Here is a 22,204-nt window from a genome sequence, read left to right on the forward strand (position 1 = left end):
ACACAACTGTGATCTTATTCTGTAGGAATATGTAAGAGGGAACAATTTGAATATCTCCTCAATTTTTGGCTGCTTTTCTTCCTGTCCCTTTTGCCAAGCACTACATGCCCTTGCCTAGCGATTGCATAGATGCTGGAAAGATGTTCTGCTGAGATTTAGTAATTTCATTTTGTTTCAAGTAAAAAAGAATCTTTTCATCATAAGAGTATGATTAAAGAGTGTAAACTTACAGAAACATTTTTGGTGTAGCAGAAAGAAATTGGCTTTTGGAAAAGGATTAAACAGCCCTCTGCATCCCCCCTCACTGGGGGACATCTTGAGCAAGGTGTTCACCTTCTTTGATTCTTAGTTTTGCTGTCTGTAAACTTGGAATAAAAATTCTTACCTCTCAAGTTATAAGGATTAGATAAATTAGCCGATGGCAAGTAGCCAGCAACCTGCCTGACACCAGAGGAGATATTGGATACATTGTAGCTTCTCCTTCTCTTTCACCTTGGCTTATCCTGGCACCTTCCTTCTCCTTTTTCCCACTCTTTTGTTTGGTTTTAATGACCTAGGATGAAGCTGATAGAACATATTACCATTTTAAAATAGACAAGAGTTTATTTAGTTTTGTTGGTATTTTGTGTTGTATGGTGGTATTTTCCCTCTTAATGGTGCGAAACAGTAGTGCGTTAAAAAATATAAACACATTCAGACAAAGTGCCCCAGCAGGAGCAGAACTGGAGAACAGCTTTGTCACCAGGAGCCCATTCCAGCTTTCCCTTCCTGAGCGTGTTCACAGTGAAACTTCTGCCCATTTGTGCATTCCTTGGTCTTGTTGAGTTGTTACAGCTAGTCTGGAAGAATTTGAGATCATAGACCCCATCGATAATCATATTTCAAGATAATCAATAAAGCTAAATTATGTAATAGTTCTAACTTCTACCAGATCTTTTTACAGAGTTGCTAAAACGTGGCCTGACTGTGAAATCTGGCTTGCTTAACTTCCTCAGTTCAGTTTACTGTATATTTGCCCTGCTCACAACGTCAGTGGTCACTCTCTGCCCTTCCCCTGTTCTGCTCTGTTTTGCATGGGGCTAATGCTGGCACATTTCCCAGGCTCCGTTGCCAACTATTTCCTTCTTAGGTTCAGCAAATAGGAAGCACTGGCTGGAGACTGAAGGGCAGATGGAAAAGCTCTGGTATTCCTTCCACCCCATTCCCCACTCTGTCCCCCTTCTCTTCAGGAATCTCTTCCCTTTATGGTCACAGTGTATGTAACGGTTTCGTATCTGTCTAAATGGCTGCTTTTTCTCCATGGTCCCAGACCTACCCTCACAGCCCTGGCCTTGTTGCCCATAAGGATGGTACCTTGGTGGCCTTCTGGGTTTCTGGCTCCCTCTTTCCCAACCCAGCTTCTGGAATCTAGTGTCCATATCGTCTCTTTGTCCCTTTGATCCTTGAGGCGGTAGCACTTGTTAAATCCCTGAGTTACCTCACCTTCCTCTGTTTTTCATCTCTTCCAACACTTCTGCAATGAATTCCACCTTATTGATTTTATTCTATTGAGGCAGGTTGCATGGATTCTATTTCCCTGAATAAACACTGACTAATGCAGTGATGATGATGATATTTCTACGACTGCTGATAATGAGTGATGTGATTGAAAGATCAGAAAACGTAACATTTAAAAGAAATTTGGGAGAAACAGAGGGCCTCACTCATAAGCATAGGTTTAACTTGCTAAAATAGACAGGTTTTAATTTTGTAACAAAGGATGCATATAAATAAAAAACTCTCAAATTATCAAAAAGAATGTGAGGACTTTGTCACTTACAGTAAAAGAGTATGTTTGATTTTCAGTAAAATAGAAACTACTGTTGAACCTTAGAAATATAGTAACGGGGAACCCATTGTTCCATGTTCTACCAAGTGACAAAAGGATAAGATTTGACCCTGAGGTTTTTGTTTTATGGTTATAAAAGCTAAGAATAGTGTGTGTGTATGTGTGTCTGTGTATGTGTGCACGTGGTATCAGTTTATAGTAATACACGCTACATGCATCTACAGAATAAGTGTGCATGAATGAAGGTAGGATGTACATTTACATGGATTTTTTTATTTATAAATTTATTTTTTATTTAAATTTTTTTTCTGAGGAAGTAGAGAAAAGTTAGAGAGAGAACATGAGTGGACACTGACACACCTAAGGCAAAAACAACAAAAGAGAGGAATTTTTATGATTCATTTCAGTAAAGTTATATCTGTTGCCTAATGAGTTCTTGGGTTTATGGCTTTAGTAAGTGTGTATAATATGAGTGCACAGGTGAAACCCTGACTATATAAAATAGCAATGTTTTGCATATATGCAAAATTACGTGGCAACTACTTTAGCAACCACTACATATATGACAAAGGAATCATAGATAGAATGTATAAGTAACTCTCAAAACTGGGCAGTAAAATAACCAAATAGTCCAATTAGAAAATGGGCAAATGACATGAAGAAACGTTTCCCTGAGGAAGATATACAAATAGCAGATAAGCACATGAAAAGAGGTTAAACATCACTAGCCATGAGGGAAATGAAGTTAAAACCGCAATGAGATATCAATTACACCTATTAGAACAGCTAAAATTAAAAATAGTGACCATAACAAATGCTGGTGAGGATGCAAAGAAATTGGATCACTCACACATTGCTGATGGGAATGTAAAATGATATTGCCACTCTGAAAAACAGTTTGACTTTTTCCTTAAAAATGTAAAAATACACTTACTGTATGACCCAGCAATTGCACTTCTGGGAATTTATCCTAGAGAAGTTAAAACATATTCACACACCCAAAAAAACTGTACACAATGGTTCATTGCAGCTTTACTTGTAATAGCTCAAAACAGTAAACAATCACAATGTCCCACAACAGGTGAATGATTAAAAAAGCTGTGTGATATGTCCACCCATGGAACACTACACAGCAATAAAAACGAACTATTGGTACGGACAGCAACTCAGATGAATCTCAAGGGCGTTATGCTGAGTGAAAAAGCCAATCCCAAAAGATCACACACATTCCATATGATTCCATTTATACAACATTGTATCAACATTAACTTCCTGGTTTTGATATTGTACTATAATTATGGAAGATGTAACCATTAGGGAAAAGTGAGTAAAGGGTACTCAGGGGTCTTCTCTGTACAAAATAGTACAAAAAATATTGCAATTTCTGTGACTCTAAAATTATTTCAAAATAGAAAGGTATTTTCTTTTAAGCCATACTTTACACACACACTATTGCTCATTGGAAAAGGGTTACTTTGCAGTGAGTGAGGAGTGTAGGCATTTCATTTATTCTGGCCAAAATTGTTTCTCTCTTTCTGTGTGGGATTTTGAGATTTCTTATTTTTCTCATTTAGAAGTATGCTTTACTGGTTCTGGCCTTCTGACTAGTGCCTTTGTGTTTGGAAAGGCAATATTTTGTACCATTAGTCAATTAAATTTATGATGATTATAATTTGGATATATGGTTTCTTTGAAAAGTCCAGATCATTTCATAGCTATGTCATCATTCTTTTGGTACTCAGCAATTTGTTTGTTTGTTTGCTTGTTTTACAGATTAGAAACAAAAGCAGAGCCAGTACTATTAAGTGGAGTGGGTAGAGACTGGCCCCGTGGCTGGGTGATTAAGTTCACATGCTCTGCTTCAGCAGCCTAGGGTTTCACTGGTTGGGAACCTGGGCCCAGAGATTTCACTGCTCATCAAGCCATGCTGAGGTGGCGTCCCACATAACACAATCAGAAGAACCTACAACTAGAATATACAACTATGTACTGGGGGGCTTTGGGCAGAAGAAGAAGGAAAAAAAATTAAAAACAAGATTGGCAAAAGATGTTAGCTCAGGTGCCAATATTTAACAAAAAAAAAGTGGAGTGGGTAGCAAAACAGAATAGCCACTTCCCCTACCAACCTATTCTGTTATATCTGATTCCATTCTGTGATTCCTCAACCTGTTCCATTCATTTTATTCCATAAATAGTTCTTGAGTATCTGGCATGTGCCAGGTATTGTTCTAGATGGCTGGGCATGTACCAGTGAACAAAGCAGATCAAAATTGCTGCTCTCCTAAGGCTTACATCTCAAGAAGGGAGTCAGAAATAAAATAGACACAACACATAAATAAAATTTATAGTATGTTAGAAGTTAGTAGGTGCTATGGACAAAAAGAAAAAGCTAAGCAGAAGGGAGGGATGAGGTAGGGACAGAGGGAAAGTTATACTTTTCAAACAAGATAAGGTGTGAGAAATTGTGAGGAGGTAAAGGATTTAACTATAAATTGATCTGAGGGAAGAGTTTTCTGGGGACTAGGATGAGAGATGCTTGGAATGTTTAAGGAACGGCAGGAAGGCCAGTGTGACTAGAGCAGAGTCAGTGAAGGAGATTCATTGGAGGTGGAGTCAGAGAGAAAAAGAAAGATCTGATCACATAGGGCTGTGAGGCTCATGGCTTTTCCTCTGAACAAAATGGCCAGCCATTGTAGGGTTTGCAGCAGAGGACCTTGCGATCTGAATTAGTTTAGGACCAGGGTAATCTCATTGAGAAAGACATTGGGTTATTCTATACTGTTAGTGGTAAAGTCACAGAAGTGGTCATATTATTGACCAAAAAAAGAAGAAGAAATCGGCGTATTTTGAAGATAGAGCCAATAGAATTTCCTGATGAATTTGATGTAGAGAATGTGAAAGAACAGAAGGAGTTAAAAAATGACTCCAAAGTCGTGGGCCTGAGCAACTGGAAGGATAGAATTGCCAACAACCAATGTGGAGAAGACCACAGATGGAATGGGTTTGAGGGGGAAATCAGTAGTTTATTTTTAAATGTGGTAACTTTGAGATATCTTTTAGACATACAAATAGACATTGCTTGCCAGCTAGTGGGTATATGAGTCTAGAGTTCAGGAGAGAGGTCCAGAACGGAGATATGTATTTTAGAGTTACCAACACATAGTGATATTTATGATGAGATTAGATGAGGTCACTAAGGGAGTCAGTATAGGTAGAGAAAAGGACTAAACCCTGGGAAACTCCAGAATTAAGAGGTCAGGGAAGAGAAAAGGTACCAATAAATGGGACCAAGAAGCAACAGCCAGTCCAAGAGGAGGAAACCTAAGAGTGTACTGGCCTCTAAACCAAGTGAGGAATGTGTATCAAAGGGATCCAATTACTAAAAATATATCTATTACCGTGAGTGCAAGTGGGTGTGATGTGATTCAGTCTTGCTGTACCCCAAGTTTTTTTTTTTTTAATTCTATTTTTTATACTGGGAAATAAGATAATTTTTTGTTAAAAATTTAGCATGCTAAATTCTTGTTTTTTTGTTGCTCGAGTTTCAAACAGAGAATCAACATTGATTTAAATTGCTTTGAGAAGTAGGTTTGGTGTTATTGGTTCTTCTAGAGTGATTCTGGATTTATCTGACCCATTATTTAGAGTAAATGATGATGTGATGTCTTAATAAGCTACCCATTACGCTTATTCTAGGAAGCTAAATTAAAATGTATTTTTTATGTAGTTATTTGAGGAAAAAGAAATTAAGCTTCTTCTCTTTATTATGATCTTTTTTTATTATTAGCATCTTTTATAAATAACACTATTTTTGTGTTTGGGCTTCATATGCTTCTTATGCATGCGCAGGTTAAAAAATTAAGCATTTGACCTGAAATTGTTAAATAATCCTTTGTGATAACTGTGATTAAACTTATACAGGAATTTATTTCAAGTGGTGACTTATATATGGAAGTTTACACCCTTCTTATTGAATTTGTCCATATATTTTATTCCAGGATATCAAGTATTCATATACCAAGTATATGAAGGATTATAGATGAAAAACATAAATTTTTAGTAATGCAGTTTTGCCATCTAGGAACAGGACTAGGTCTTAACAAAAGGTTTTTGAGTCTACAGAATATTTTGAAATTAGTTTGCATATATTTTGTGTATATTTGTGTTGCCTCTTGCCTGTAGTCTGCTGTGTACTCTTCTTAGTCGCCATCTCAGGAGTAGGCTTTATAATACCCACAGATTATTGTAACAAAGTAAAAAAAAAAAAAAATCAAAAACTACAAACATAATGAACCAGACTGCTGAGAAGAACAGAGCTGAATAAACACAAGTTTCCCTTTCTACAGCGACTGTTCCAAACTAAGCAGAAGCTGCTTCTTTATTTCAGGGAAGGGAAAAAAACGACATGGTTTGGTTTATTTTTCTGGTGAGCAATTTAACTGCTACCTCCATTTGGCACATTGTCCTACTCCTTTTATTGGAATGTGGCTATAACTGTAGGTACAGCACTCTTGACCACAACGTATGTTTTCTTTACCACAATGTATATTTTGAGCCATATTTACCAATGCAGATACTTAGTTTTTCTCTGAGGTGTGGTCTCTAAGCAAGTGTTAGGAGAGAAATTCGACGCTAAAGGTGTCGAGGTACAACCTTTTCCAGGCATTTCAGTGTGTATGCGTGTTTGTAGAATTATCATCAAGGAGAGAAGATTATTCTCCCAGATGGCATTACCTTAATAGAAACTGCTAATATGCACATGCTTGAAAACCACTTCTAATCCAGATGTACTGGCAGCATGTTATTTTCAGAAGTAGTTGAATTAACTCTATGAACCTTTTATTTTATTATCTTCGACTTTTGAACTGGAATTTTTGAGAGAGAATAGCTATCCTAAGTACGTTATCCTTGGAGTATTGTGTGTGTGCACCTTTGTGTGTCTTCGCCATGTGTGTGAACCATTGTGTATTTTGGCATGGCCCAAGCCAGCAGGAAGGCTCCAGGGTTGAGGCTGCTTTCATCCTATGCTACACCCTCACAACCTTCCTGTTTTACGATAATTCTGAAACCTAATGCTCCTACCACTTTTAACTCTGAATTGTGTTTATTTGCCTGTGGCCTGTTTTATTGTAAAATAAAAATCTTAAGAACCCTATGTTTTTAGGGTGTTTTTTTCCCCCAAGAACAGTATGGTTGTCTTAAAAGACTAAATGACTGTGTTTTAATGGTGTGTAAAGATTTAGTAAAAAATAAATCACGGCGATTTGGTTTTAAGGAGAAACTTTTAAAGGTAATACCTGCTGCAGACTTCAAAAAGTACAATGAAACAATTAGGAACAAACTGTACTTGTGTGAATGTATCATTCTATTCCTCACTTTCCATAATATGTTAAGTCTTCAGCTGCAGAAGATTACGCTTTAATTCCAGGTGACCATTCATAGGGGATTAGAGCTGCAATTATTTAAAAATAAGTGTTCACAGATCTTGAATGTCTCTAGGAATTTTTTCCCCCTGTGGCAAGTGATAGAGGGAATTAAAGCTGATTTGCTTTCTCTGCCAATGTAAACAATTAGATGGGTGGCTGCCATTGATTTTATTTCACAGACTGGCAGCTTACAGTCTTATCATTTTCTGGTAATGCCCCTCATGGTGATGGATGGTAAGTAGTAAAGTAAATAATAAGACAGTTGGTGAAGTGCTTTGAACAATTTACTTATATTTGAAATTTTACTCATTTTCATTTTAATCTTTCAAGAGATATTCAATGTACATTTATAACATCTAGCATCCATGTGTTCTAGGTGTGATGAGGGTAGATGTGTAAAATACCATCTTTTCATCAGGGAACTTACAGTCTGGCTCAATATTTCTTAAGAAGGGAGGGTGGAGCACTATTAGCATTTTAGACAGGACCAATCTTTGTTGTGTGGGAATGTGGCGCACAGTGAAGGAAGTTAGGCTTCCCTGGCCCCTGACCATTGAATGTCTGTAGTACCATTAGTTATTGTGACAATGAAAGATATATTCATATATTTATCAAATGTCCTCTAGAGAGGCTGTTAACTGCACCCCTTCCTCCTGAGAACTATTGGAGGGGCTGGAGTATACTCTACGTGGATACAAAGTGAGTATAGAACTCTGTTGTTGAAACTATGTTAAAGGAATGATACATACAATAAAAGTTGAGAAAAGACAGGAAAAAAGGCTCGGGTGGTTGCCGCTATTTATACCAAGTTAGCTTACAGATTACTTTTGAAGTTCATGCTGATCCTTCTGCTATGACTATCATCTTTTTTTAATTCCTACTTTTTATTCTCCTGGCTACCTCCTACTTAATCATCAAGATAAACTACATTGTTAGAGCTTCGAAGAAGCCATCATTAACTCTCATTTCTCAGACTGGGTTGGGTGATTCCTAATGTCATTCTTACAAATCTTTGGGCATATCTCTATCATTGTCTTCCAGCATTATATTGACATCATCTGTTGTGGATCAGTTATAGATGCTCAAAAGATTGAATGCTTATTGTGGGCAGAAACTATGGTATACGTCTTTCCTACCTAGTTAAATTCTGTGTGTGTAGTAGTACATGTTTAATAAGCTGACTTGAACTTGACAGGTAAATGATGAAAGCACATAAAGTTATGTAGTTTCATTGTTTCTTGACATCAAATAAAAATTAAGTTCAAAAGTCTCCTTTACTGTTTAACTATGCTGTTTAAAAAAAATTCTCATGCCCTGCTGTTGGAAATGTAATTTGGTACAAAGCTTTGGAAAGTCATTTGGCAGTAGGTATCAAGAGATTTACAACTTCATGGCATTTGATTCATTAATTCCATTTCTGGGAACCTCTCCTAAGGAAACAATTCTAATAATAGAAAAAGTCTTATGCATGAAAGTCTTCATTTCAGTACTATTACTTATAGCAAAAAATTGGGAAGTTTTCATCAACTCTGGGTAATAAAAATAGGGACTTTGCTAATTTTCAACAAACCAATTCTAATGGACAATTTGGGGGAATTGTGTGTGAATATGATCTGGCCTTTAGATGAGATGAAATTATTCTGAAATAGAAAGGTGGAGATCTTTAACCCAGAAGAGTAATATAGCTAGAAAATAGTATGAGTAGCTCATTTTAGTACACATATACACATACAAATACAGAAAGATATGTAAATATATAAAAGATCCAACAGGATATATTAAGATCTTAACACTTAACAGAGGTTAACAGTGGTAACTTCTGGGCGTTAGGAATTAATATTTGTATTTTCTGATTTTTATTTGTATTTCCTAGTTTTCTACAATACCCATTACAGAGGTGTAATAAGAAGGGACATTTTTTAAAACAAGGAATTGAAAACAATTAAAATGTGCCAAAGTAACATAATGGTTAAATTAGTATAAGTCTACATTCTAGATTATTTCATTATATTTATGTGAAGTTTTAATAATGTGATAAAAGTTTCTATAATAATATTGAATGAAAAGAGCAAGGTGAAAATTTTTTTTACATAGTTTGGTCTCGTGTATACTCTAAAAGTAGATCTCACAGTTATTGTTTCTAGATGAAAAAATCCTGGAGTTTTATTTTCTTGTATTTGTTTAATAATGAATATATAATGGTTTTTATTTGGAGAAGGTATATATCATCAAAAATTCTATTAGAAGAGCTCTAGTATATAATCAAAAGTTAAATGATATTGTCTCAGGCCATTCAAAATGTTATAGTTGCAAATCATGACTGTATATTTTTAAAAATAACACTTCTGGGCTGGCCCTGTGGCTGAGTGGTTAAGTTCACGCGCCCCGCTGCAGGTGGCCCAGTGTTTCGTTGGTTTGAATCCTGGGCGCAGACATGGCACTGCTCATCAAACCACACTGAGACAGCATCCCACATGCCACAACTAGAAGGAATATACAACTATGTACTGGGGGGCTTTGGGGAGAAAAAGGGAAAAATTAAATCTTTAAAAAAAAATAACACTTCGTGCTAGAAATACACTTTAGGAGGAGATTATATTATGTTTTCTGTAAGGATAGGGTAAAAATCTACAAATTCCTTCTAGGCAAAATGGTTCCAAGGATTTGTGTAAATTCAGCATAAAGTTGGGTTCCTTAATATTAGTTTTCATTAAATCATTCATTCACTCATTCAATCAATAATTATTTGTACAGCATGGTCTTGGGTGTGAGGGATTCAGAAATAAGAAGTGTAAGAGGAGACAATACCTTGTAAGAGGATATATAAAATTGACTGTTGTCTTACCTTTTGGCCAAAAATTGGAAGAAGGTTAAATTCTCTTCTAACAGCAATATCATATGTAATCAAAAGTCCAAAGAATCTTTACTATCTAGGTAATATTTACTGAATTTCCAGATGTTCTCTCAGCTCTTTAATTAGGTTCCCTGATTTCTGTCTCATTCCAGTATTGAAGTCAGCAGCCAAATGCCACATATGGAAAAATGTTCCTCTCGAAGTAAATTGAATATTTTAAAATTTACTGTCACTTATCTTAATATTTAACTCAATAAAACTTCTGTTTCCCAATGTTTCCCCACACATTTTCGTGTGTCTGCTAAGTTGGTAATGCTACATAATTCAGCAGAAAACTAAATGGATTCTACCTCATTTAGAATGATTTTGGGGTAACCATTCTAAGAATGATAAATCATTCTTTGAAGTAATTGAATAAATCTAATATGAACTATTAGATCTTTTACTGGTTAACCATCTTTATTTTCTTCCTATATGGTAAATTTGGAGAGCCAATAATATTACTGTTTATTCAGAGAGCTTCTGGATATCTTTTAACCAGAAAATCTACCTGGGATTCCAGTAGATTCAAGAGGAATCTCATTAGTATTTTAGTTTTAAGTGAAGAGGGAATATTCTGTACTCAAATTTCTAGTTACTTTAGGAATAGTATGATTATGGTTATTTTTAAAGCCGGAAGAAGCTATTTTGGAGTCCTGTTAGTTCAACATTCTAGATCTATTCTCCATGTGATATTGACTTAAAATTTAAAAAGCAGATGTAGGTCAAAGGAGATTCTGCAAACACTTTTGGTGTTTTATCCTGGGGTTTTGACAACTTTAAAGCAGTGGAAAGATAGTGAGTTTTTCTTTATATCCAATCTAAATATTCCTGGTATATTTTAAAGTCATCTTTTCCTAACTTTTCTCTATTACAAGTGAAAATAAAAATATAATTCTTATGCTGCTTCTTTATTTCTACAATAGTATCTGTTTTGTCCGTAATACACAGACAGAAACATAACATTTCATGAAAGACAGACCTCGTGAAGAATATGCAAGAAATTGTTAATACAGATTTCTTCTAGGAACAGTAGCGGGAGATAAGGAGTGAGAAAGAGGGATTTTGTCCTTCTACTTTATCTCTTGTACTGTTGAAATGTTTTGCCATGAACATACTATTACTTTTATAATTTAAAACAAGATAAGATTTTATTTATTTACATATAAATTATAAGTTTATATTAGGCTTTTGCCATATTATAGGCTTGATAAATATTTAATTACATTTCAGCATTTAGTTGCATTTATTTCAATTTTTACAAGTGTGGCCACCACATGCAGAACTTGAAGGAATCTAGCATTAAAAATTTTTTAACAATATATGAGACCTGGAATAAGCAAGTACAAACACTTGAAACAATTTAAAAAGCTGTTTAAAGAATGTTCTTATATTTGTTAAACTTTGGCCCCCAGATACAGAAAACACTTCTTTTCATAATAAACCAAAACTACTGGATACAGTCTTTGCCATATAGAACTTAACGTAATCAGTCATCTTTTCTGACTCAATCATTAATGGTTATTCTTCTCGTGTTTTACGTATTTCATTTTCAGGATCTTCAGAAAACACACTCATTTTCCTACTACTAAAAATAAATAAACGTAACAGTTTATTCATACGTGTGGTGTATTTCCAATTATTGGTGTTTCTTTCACAGGCCATGATAAGTAAAGGAATTGGAGAGATATAAGGGGTAAAAAATGACAAGAATCTCATTCTGAGAACTTTGTTCTGCCAAAGTCATCTAAAAACTATATATATCAGGGCTCATTTCCAGACTGCATTTCAGGACCATACTATACACAGTACTCGAGAGATGTGGAAACTGGGGTTGTGCCTTGCCTAGTACACTAGTACTTGGTTCGATATGCCAAGATCACATGTAGACAGCCCCTTTTGGGCTAATTTCTTTTCACAACTATTTTAACTTTGTATTAAACACGTGAGATTTGTAGGGTGCCAACAGCAAACCAACTTTTTCTCTTTCTTCTCTGTCCTTTCAAACTAGTATGGAGGAGAAGCCTGACCTACCAGTGGAGGGGAACTGTAGGCCCCATGACTTTTCTAGGCACTCTCAGATAATTAAAAGTCCTCTAGGCACTGTAATCCTAGATTGTTTTGGTTCAGTAATTATCAATATAACAGTCAAACAATTCAAAGTAAAAGTTTCTCAACTCAGTTCATATGAGCTGCATGAATGAGCCTGAAAGAGAAAAGAAAGGCATGGTCAGCTTCCCTGTCCTCCCCAGCTTTCTTTGGGCGTCAGCCTGTATATCAGCTGAAGTCTCCTTGACCAATTAGGTGGCCCTCATGGGCAAATTCTAAGACAGTCCCAGGACAGTTTTGTTATTCTCTTTCTCTCCTGGCCCAAATCTGGTCTACCCAGTACACAACACACCTTAGACCTGCTCATTGGGTACGCCATCTTTTCCTAAGTGGGTTCAATTACCTTCTCAGCCTTGGCTTTCATCCTTCAGATTTCTCAGATTTGAGTCAGAAACCTTGTCCACTTTGTCTCCAGAACTTGATGAAACATATCAAGCTCTCTAAGTATGTTCTTTGGAGCCCTTGTCACTAATCTTAAGGTGAGAGACTAGCAAGCCTTACATCACGAAGGAGGAGGGGGCAGGGATGGGGAATACATTGACACTCTCCCTCAAGAAATTCTGCATCTCTTTTCTCCTACTCCTTAGTTTTACTACAGCTCTTTTATACCTTTCAGTGTTGGGAAGCCAAGGGTCCCCACACTGGTTTCAATTTATTTCTTTGCTATCCTGCATGGATGGTCTAGATTGTGGGAGTAGTTGACACCTATTCTCTTGGGGCCTCAGCCAAAATAGAGACGACTATTTAGTAAAAGCTTTGGGAATGAAACTTTTTTTAAACTTTTATGTAGTCTATGAGATACTTTCTCTTTTAAATATCACATTCTAAGATCTATTTGTTTTGTATTCTTTGTTAGATGCTGGCTGTACTACCTAAATATAAGCTTAGATACTAAAGAGGGGTCAAGATGACGCAAATCTTGTAATTTTCGTATATTTATTTTGATTGATTATTCGTTCACTTGAATAGATAATATGTAACATGATATGAAATCTAAAATATGCAAGAGAATATATAATGACAAGTATATTTTCCTTGTGCTCCAATATCCCAGTCACTTTGCCTTTCCAAGAGGCAAATATTTTATTAGTTATTTTAAAAATTAATTATTAAACATTTCTGGAAATCTCAAGGTTCATGTGGATAATTATAAAAAATAATTTCCTAATTGTGCTCGGACTGATTTGACTTAGCTTTCCACATATGTTAACTCTCAGCTGAGAGGTGTCGAGCATGGTATATAACTGTGCTAAACCTTGGTATTCTGTAAAATGGAAATCATAATGCTAAAGACCTTACAAAGTTTTAAGAATTAACTGAACAAGATAGATTTAAAGGCATTAGTACAGTTTCTATAACAGAATATTCACTCAATACATATTAACTCTTTAAGTCCTAAGCTCTTTGTCATGTATTATTAGCTTCCACTTACTCCCCACCCTCAGCATTTGCCACTCTGCCATCAACATCCTCCGTGTGCCTCTGTGACAATAATTACTTGAAGTTTCCTGCATATACCCAGCTTCAAGATCTTCCTGTACAAAGAGCACCCATGGTGCCCTGTGCATATCTCTGACATCAGGCATCTTCACTGTAGTGTAAATTGAATATTTATTTCTCTCCCCAAGTTAGTGCTTTTTTCAATGTTTTAGCACTCAGTGCAGTGATTGGCACATAATAAACAGTATGTGTTTGCTGAATGAGTGAATGCACAAATTAAGCAACCTTGCTGAGGGCCGGTTCTGTTTTCATAGTGGGGAAATGGACAAAGGTGAAATATTTTGATGGCATGGGTATTGTGGGGACCACGGGACTTTCCTCACCTCAGAGAGGGAACATTAAGTGGGTGGGAAGAAAGAGGCTGTTAAAGAAAAGGCAAGAAGCAAAGGGGAAGGCCATGGAAGTCAAGTTACACATTTAGAAGTTTTGTGTGGACCTTACCTTGTCTTATCCTCTCCTCTAGGCATTAGAAAGAAAGTGGTTCTTCAGTTAAGCAGCTGGACCACATCTGTCCCTACATACTGTATCACTTAGCCCCAGAAAGCTTAAAGTGTCGGGGGAAAAAAAGGAACAAGAAAATGAATAATTTTTCTTGCTCATGTGAAAGAATTCGATGTCTTGGTTAAAAGGATGGAGTCAATATTTGTGGTGGCATTTTAAGTTGATGTTTGCATCCATGCTTCTCCAAAAGAAGCTGGGAATAGTATGTACTGAATTAAAAATTTAATCTTAACAGCTAGAATGAAAACATTAATAAGGCATTGGCAACTTTCACTTTGCATACTTTTAAGTTTCTAAAGGAAACATAATAGTTCCTAAGCGATTATCTTTTATGTTTCTGAAACGAACAGATATTTTGTTCTTTACAGTAACTGTTTCTTATTCCTAGCTCTAACTATATTTAAGCAATTTTATTAGATTGTTTTAACAGCTTAATTGAAATATACCATAAAATTTACTCAGTTAATGTGTACAAGTCAATGTTTTTTAGTATATTCACAGGGTCGTGCAAACATCACCACAATCCAATTTTGAATACTTTTGTTGCCCCTAAAAAAATTCGTATCCAATAGCAGTCATTCCTCATTTCCCTCCTCCTAGCCATAAACAAACACTAATCTATTTTTTGTCTCTATAAATTTACCTGTTCTGGACATTTTATATAAATAGAATCATACAATATTTGGTCGTCTCTGACTGGCTTCCTTTGCTCAGCATAATGTTTTTAAGAAAACATGTTGTCATGTATTAGCACTTCATTTATTTTTTCTCTTGCTGAATAATATTTCCTTGTATGGATATGCCACATTTTATTTATCAGTTCATCAGTTGATGGACATTTGGACTGTTCTATCTTTTGGCTATTACAAATAATACTGCTATGAACATCCTTATATAAGTTTTTGTGTGGATGTGTTTTTCATTTCTCCTATTGTATATACCTAGGAGTGGGATAGCTGGGTTATAAGTGCCTGTCAACACTTGTTATTATCTATCTTTTTGATTATAGCCATTCTAATGGATGTGAAGTGGTATCTCGTTGTTTTAATTTGCATTTCCCTGAATACTAATGACGTTGAGTATCTTTTCAAGTGCTTATTGGTCATTAGTATATCTTGCTTGACGAAATATCTTTTCAAGTCCTTTGCCCATTTTTTAATTGAGTTGTTTATATTTTTGTTGTTGAGTTTAAACTCTTACAAGTTTATTTTATATATTCTAAATACTAGAGCCCTATCAGATACAATGTTTAAATATTTTCTTCCATTCTGTGCATAAATGTTATTTTCAGCACAGAAGTTTTAATTTTGATGTAGACCAATTTATCTATTTTTCTTTGTCCCTATGCTTTTCATTTTGTTATCTAAGAAACTGTTGCCTTATCCAAGGTCAAAAAGATTTAATCCTATGTTTTCTTCTAAGAGGTTTATAATTTTAGCTCTGCAATTAGGTCTGTGATCCATTTTGAGTTAATTTTTTGTGGACGGTGGCGGTAGGATTCTAACTTCATTTTTTTGCCTTTGGATCTCTAGTTGCTTCAGCACCATTTATTGAAAAGATTATTCTTTCCCCATGGAATTGTCTTAACCCTCTTGTTGAAAATAATTGACCATAAAAATAAGGCTTTGTTTATAGACTCTTACTTCTATTTCATTGATCTATACATCTGTCCTTATGCAGTACTTCACTGTCTTGATTATTGTAGCTTTGAGATCAGGAGGTGAGTCCTCCATATTGTTTTTCCTTTTCAAGATTGTTTTGGCTGTTCTGGGTCCCTTCCATTTCCATATGAATTTTAAGATCAGCCTGTCAATTTCTGCAAACAAACAAAATGTCACTGGGAATTTGGTAGGGATTGTACTGAATCTGTGGATCAATTTAGGGAGTATTGCTATCTTAGTAAAATTAAGGCTTCTGATCTATTAACATGGGATATATTTCCATTTATTTAGATTTCCTTTAATTTCTTCCCAAAATGGTTTATAATTTCAGTGTACAAGTGTTGCAGTTCTTTTGCGTAATTTATGCCTAAGAATTTTATTCTTTTTTGATGTAGGTCAAGTTTTTATTGATCTTTTACATAGTTTGATTATATTTACTGATCAAATGTTTCCAAGAATTTCTAAATATATTATAATGTGGTTTCGTACAGTTAGAGAATTTATGTGATGACTAAGAAAATAATTTACAGTCACATGTTACTTAATAACAGGGCTATGTTCTGAGAAATGAGCCTTTGGGAAATTTCATCATATGCAAATATCATAGAGTGTACTTACACAAACCTAGATGGTATAGCCTACTACGCACCTAGGCTGTAGGCTATATCGTACTCATCTTATGGGACCACCATCGTATATGCAGTCTGTCATTGACCAAGAAGTCATTATGTGGTGCATCACTGTATTGCCATTTATGTGCTCCCATTTTTTTTTCTTCTCCCCAAAGCCCCCCAGTACATAGTGGTATGTTCTAGTTGTAGATCTTTCTAGTTGAAGTGCTCCCATTTGCTGTCAAAAGGTTTTGCCTTTTTTAAGAAAAAAAAAATTATATGTTCTTTTGCCCTCTGATTTTAAAATTGATAAAAAAGTTCAACGTTGCCATAACAGTGCTACCATAACCTAAATATATCAGAGATTTTTTAAAAAAAGAATTCTTACTTGTTTCATCCGATTGGTTTTCAAATCTTGCTGACTAGACCTTGAAAACCTCTCTTAAATTAATCTCTTTCTATTCTATCTGTGTTTGGAAGCCCTGATTATTCAATGATTATCTTCTTCTTGTCTTCTTTTGTTGTTGCTGTTAGCTTTTTAGTTATTTCCCCATTCTCCAGCTTCTAATATCTTGTACTCAGAAGCCTTTCTTATGACCCCTACAGAAAGAATTAATTTCTCCTACTTCTATGATTTCATAATGTATTTAAGTTGCTTAGCGCAGTCATTTTCACAGGAAAACTCTCAAAACTTGGCACCTATCAACATTGATAATTATCTATTCAAATCTTTAATGTAGCCTTTATCATATTCTATACCTTTTATATATTTTCTCTCCATCTCTTCCCCCAGATTCCCATCCTGCTTTAGATTGTAAATCTTTTGATAGTAACAACTAGTGATTACTGCCCACCTTTCTAATTTCAGGGCCTACATAGTTTAGAAATAAGAAAACTAAGTTATAAAAGTACAGCTGAAAAAAATTCCTCGTGATTATAGATTAATTAATCTGTCTTGCTTTCCTATCTGGCTAATTATGGATAGTATTAACTTGGTGAGAGCTTTATTGACATGTAAACGAGATGTTACAGTTTGCTCAAGTTTGAGGTGGTCTTTTTTTGACTTGCCTATTCCTCTTAAGCTTCCAAATATATATGCATTTTTAAAAAAGAATTGAATTCCTGGCTTTATTTTGCAATTTGGTTTTATCTATTCTATTTGCATAATGAGGGGAAGCTGGCATATAGCAATCTAAACTAAGCATAAATTAAGTGCTCCATTCTAATGTACAAAAACAGAATTTAAGATGCCAGTTTTTTAAAAAAAATTTGTCATTCTGAATAACAGTTACATGTACTACAATATCTATATTCCTTCCAATTATTTGGTACTACATGCTTATGATGTTCATTGGATCTCTATTCCTGATTCTTCTGGTTAAGATACTACTTTAGTACTAATATTTTACTAATAGGACATTAAAATAAAGTTCAAAGTATTCACGATTTCACTTTTATGCCTTTTTTTTCCTATAAGATATAGCAAGTGCCATTCTCTAGAAAGCTATTTTTAAGCTCATCTTTGGGCTCCACTGCTGCCTATACTTCCTCTTATCTGTTTAAACTGTAAAATCCAGGAATATGAGGATCATGTCTTTAGTTTTCTTTATATCTCAAATGCCTAGGCCAACATTGAATGAGCGTATTTTTTGAAGTATCCCATGGTTTGTTTATCATATAATTTAAAATCAAGAATCCAAATATTTTTCAAAGGGAGGAGAATTTCTGAAAGTAATTTTTTTCTTAGCATCTGAACATCCAAACTCCGCTTGCTCACAAGATGACTCAGTCAGCACCGTATCAGAGACAGCTTGCTGTGTTTACCATTGTTAGTTGGGCCAGCATATGTCCAAAACAGTTGGAATGAGAAAAACAGCATTGATTTGAAGCCAAACTAGAGAGAGGGGGAAAAAAGAAGAGTTCTTTAGCTATTGAACAGGACCAAATGCTTTGGACAGTATAGGATACTTCTGTAGAAAACGAAAAAGGAGGATTCTTTCAGCAAAAAACAAAAAAAAGGTTCAGTTCATATCTAAATGCCCTGAAATAATAAAAATAAATTGGTGACGTGGCTTTAATTTTACTTATATAAGCCTTTGCAAGTAATGTTATCTTTTTATGTTAACCAAAAAAGGAAATTCTAAGATATTTAAATTGTGGATAATTTTCTTTTCAGTATTACTTTTCAACTTTGGTTGGTTTTCTTGTTCCTAATTACTGGCAGTTTTCTGTTACTTTATTAAGCGATGTGGGTCTGAATATCCATCACATTTCATTTGATCAGAATAATGTTTCTGATTTTTCTCAGTTGGGTGTTGTATTGCTCTATAGTAGCACTTTTTTAAGTGAGGAAAATGTTTATTCTTATTTTCACAAGTAATGAATTACAAAATGTAGATATTTTTGTTCATTATACCCTACTGAGAAACAACTCTTGTAGAAAAAGATATATTTTCTTTGAAACAGAAAATGGAAAGTAATGTTTGGCTATTTAAAATGGAAGATTTGAGGAGAAGTTTCCAAACATCACAATCAAGGAATAAAACAATTTTGACCTTAATTGAGTTATGGGCAAAGTTAGGGCAAAGCCTGCCCTACGGTAATACTTAATTAGATAAAGCTTTTCTAAAGGAGTTCCTGCTTTCCATTCTCTGTCATTTTCTCCTATTTGGTAGGAGTCCCTCTCTTCCCTCTTGAGAGCCCTTGCTTTCTCTGTGGTCAGAAACTGCTCTGCTGGTTACTAATTCACCCAAAGAGGTCAATGAAGGGCAACAGTGATTGCCTCTCTCATGACATAGACTGTCTGATAGAGACTAATATATATTCCATATAATTTGAGTGTGGGAGAGAATAGCCTTGGCACTAGAAAGAGCCTGGGGAATCATTACTTCACCCTCTTTGTTTTATTTGCTTTATACACGAGGAGCCCAAGGTCCACAGAAGTGGAGTGATCAAGATTAGAACTGGGGACTCAGTTTTCTTTCTGCCTGGTTCTGCTTCTGTCCTTTGGCAAGATGTTGGGTGTTAGCCAGTGATTGAAGGATGATGGGTTGATAGAAATATTTACTCATTTATTTATTCTCTAAAACCACTGTGTCCCATGATTAAGAGAATCAAGTAAGACAAAGACTTGGTTTTAACAACATGATGTTACTGATGAGTTTGGAGAAATCATTTTCAGAGCAGCAGAAAAGGTGGACACTAGGTTTGTACCCCGGGACCTGCAGGTAAAAGCGGACCAAGGAAGGATGCACTGCTCAGAATCAGAATCCCTCAGGCCCTGAGGCTTGCTTATCAGGTCAAGTATGTCAGGCCTGGCTTCCTCTTTGCTGAAGATGAGTTTTTCTTAGGAGGTGCCTTAGTCATTTATGCAAATGGACATCTGCTGTGCCAGCCCCACCTGCACTCCAGACGTGCCCAGAAATTTCTGAACCTTGGCTTTGACTAAATCCTGCATCCTGCCAAATTTATGTTGAAAGGAATAAACCCAACTGAACCACCTACATAAACCTAATAAAGACATGCCTAACATGGCAGGTTGAATTTCCTTACTGACCTAAGGAGGAATCACAGGGGCTTCTAGCTCCTTACTTCTGCCCCTACCCCGGCAGGAATAGGAAATTGAATAACCCCTATACAAGTGCATTTCTCGTAGGATAAAGAAAAATTGCATCTATTTTTTGTTCTCTCTTATTTCTTTTCTTTAACCAAGGTAATATTTGGTGTTTTTTTCTTTTTTATTTCAAGGATTATAAATTCCAAACCATTGATTTAAAGCATTTAGAAAAAAAAAATGGAACTTGAAATTTTGTATAACAAATGAGTTCTCAAGCTGCTGAATCTCCTCTACTGCTCCAATGTAAGTTATGTTATAAATTCTGTGGAAAATAAAATTGAGACTATTGGATTCAGCAAGGCTTTGCTAAGCTCTGTGATTAGCAATGTATTTCCTATGATCTTGGGTTACATTAATTTAAAATTACATTAATATCTGGAAGAACATCTGTGTAACTATTTTTTTCCATAGTTCTTTTTTTTTTTTTTTTTTTCTTACAATGCCTAACTGCTAGGGCTATTTTGTTTGAGGCACCAAATTTCTTTAGTGGTTTGGCTACAGATCTATCACAAGGGTATAATAACCAACCTTGTAGTAGTATTATTGTAGCTTTGAGGTACATATGATGTTTCTTTAAAACCTCAAGGTTTTAAAATATTCTGTATAAACTAAATCAACCCACACAGTATTAACAAAAATTTTGATGTCAAATAAACACAATATTCTATAATTTCCAAAGATTCCTTTCTTAAACTCATTCACATGTCGATTTCTATAAGATGTACTGGCCTTTTGAGGATATATAGTATATTATTTTTATATATATTTTATATTATTCTATAGAATAATATATATGGAATTATGTAATAGCTACTACACAGATGCGAGCAGTCTGTGTCCTTGCCTTATTTTGTTAAAAGAAATTTCAATTGAACAAATATTTGTTCTAGATCTTGCTTCTTGTAGGGTATGTTATCTCTGCCTCATGGAAAAGAGAGAAATTAGAAGGAGATCCCACCTGAATCTTTTAGTATAGAATATGATACAATGACTTTCATTTAATATCATACTAAAATAATATTTACCATGATTTTAAGTAAGCAAGATAAAGAAGTAATACTTAGAGAAAGATGTTGTATACATGAGATTGGAGAGACTAGCTCTAACTTGTCTAGTGCTCCTTATCCTCACCCTTAAAATGGCAATAATAATAAGGCTGTGGTATTAAATGAAAAAAATCCATCCAAAAATTGTAGCTAATGCTCAGCACATATTGCTCACTTTAAAACACCATCATTCTTCTTTATATCTTTGTTTTCCAGTTAACTGCTTAATGTGAAGAGCAAGCAACAAAGTCTAAAATTCGTATATCAATTCAATGAAAATACTTAGAGCTTCTTTTTACATGGTGTTTTTCTCGTCAGCATATTCTGCTTCCTAATTATGTTTTATTTTAGATGAAATAAGCTATGGTAATTTTTAACCTTGTGCATTAAACCAGTAGAGTAGGGTGTAGGGAGGTGGCTTGGGAATTTGACTGTCACAGGGAAGTGCCACTCTGAGAATAAAATTGGTTGTAGATTCTCTGCAGCAGGGTTAGGCAGATTTTTCCTGTCGGGACCGACAGTAAATATTTTAGGCTTTGCAGGTTGTGCTGCCTCTGTTACACAGAACTCTGACTTTGTAGTGCAAAAGCAGCCATGGACAATAAGTAAATGAATGTGAGTGGCTGTGTTTCAATAAAACTTTATTTATGAGAAGTGAAATTTGAATTTCATATAATTTATGCATGTCATGAAATGTTTTTCTTTTTTTTAACTATTTAAGAATATGAACATCACTCTTCGGTAGCAGGCATTAAAAAGAAACATGGGCAGGCTGGATTTGGCCCGGGAGCTGTCGTTTGCTGACCACTGCTCTGCGGAGTCCTGCTCGTTTTTAATACTTTAAATAACTTCCTATACTTTTGTTTGTACAAATTGTTCCACTTCAAATTGTGGACTTATCATCTCAAAGCTGTGCTTAAAATATTTAGAAGCATTCTGTAATGCTGACAGTTCTCTGAATACAGGCTGTTTCTATAAACAGATACTAGGAGTTCTACCAGAAATAGAAATTT

At 35.1% G+C, this 22,204-nt stretch overlaps 1 protein-coding gene across 45 annotated transcripts in view; it reads left to right on the top strand.

Annotated features, from left to right (window-relative positions):
- The window catches only part of HDAC9 (histone deacetylase 9), an 866,113-nt gene that overhangs the window by 432,842 nt on the left and 411,067 nt on the right, over nucleotides 1-22,204 (top strand). For 7 of the 45 annotated variants that reach the window (XM_070509828.1, XM_070509754.1, XM_014830594.3 and 4 more), the window contains one exon: nucleotides 20,277-20,388. The exons of the other annotated variants lie outside the window; for them this stretch is intronic. In XM_070509828.1, the coding sequence (XP_070365929.1) occupies nucleotides 20,349-20,388 (40 nt within the window). In that variant the 5' untranslated portion in view covers nucleotides 20,277-20,348. The remainder of the gene's footprint in view (nucleotides 1-20,276; nucleotides 20,389-22,204) is intronic. 45 annotated transcript variants of the gene reach the window in all.

Source organism: Equus asinus, chromosome 1 (genome assembly GCF_041296235.1).
Source record: "Equus asinus isolate D_3611 breed Donkey chromosome 1, EquAss-T2T_v2, whole genome shotgun sequence".
Taxonomy (NCBI): domain Eukaryota; kingdom Metazoa; phylum Chordata; class Mammalia; order Perissodactyla; family Equidae; genus Equus; species Equus asinus.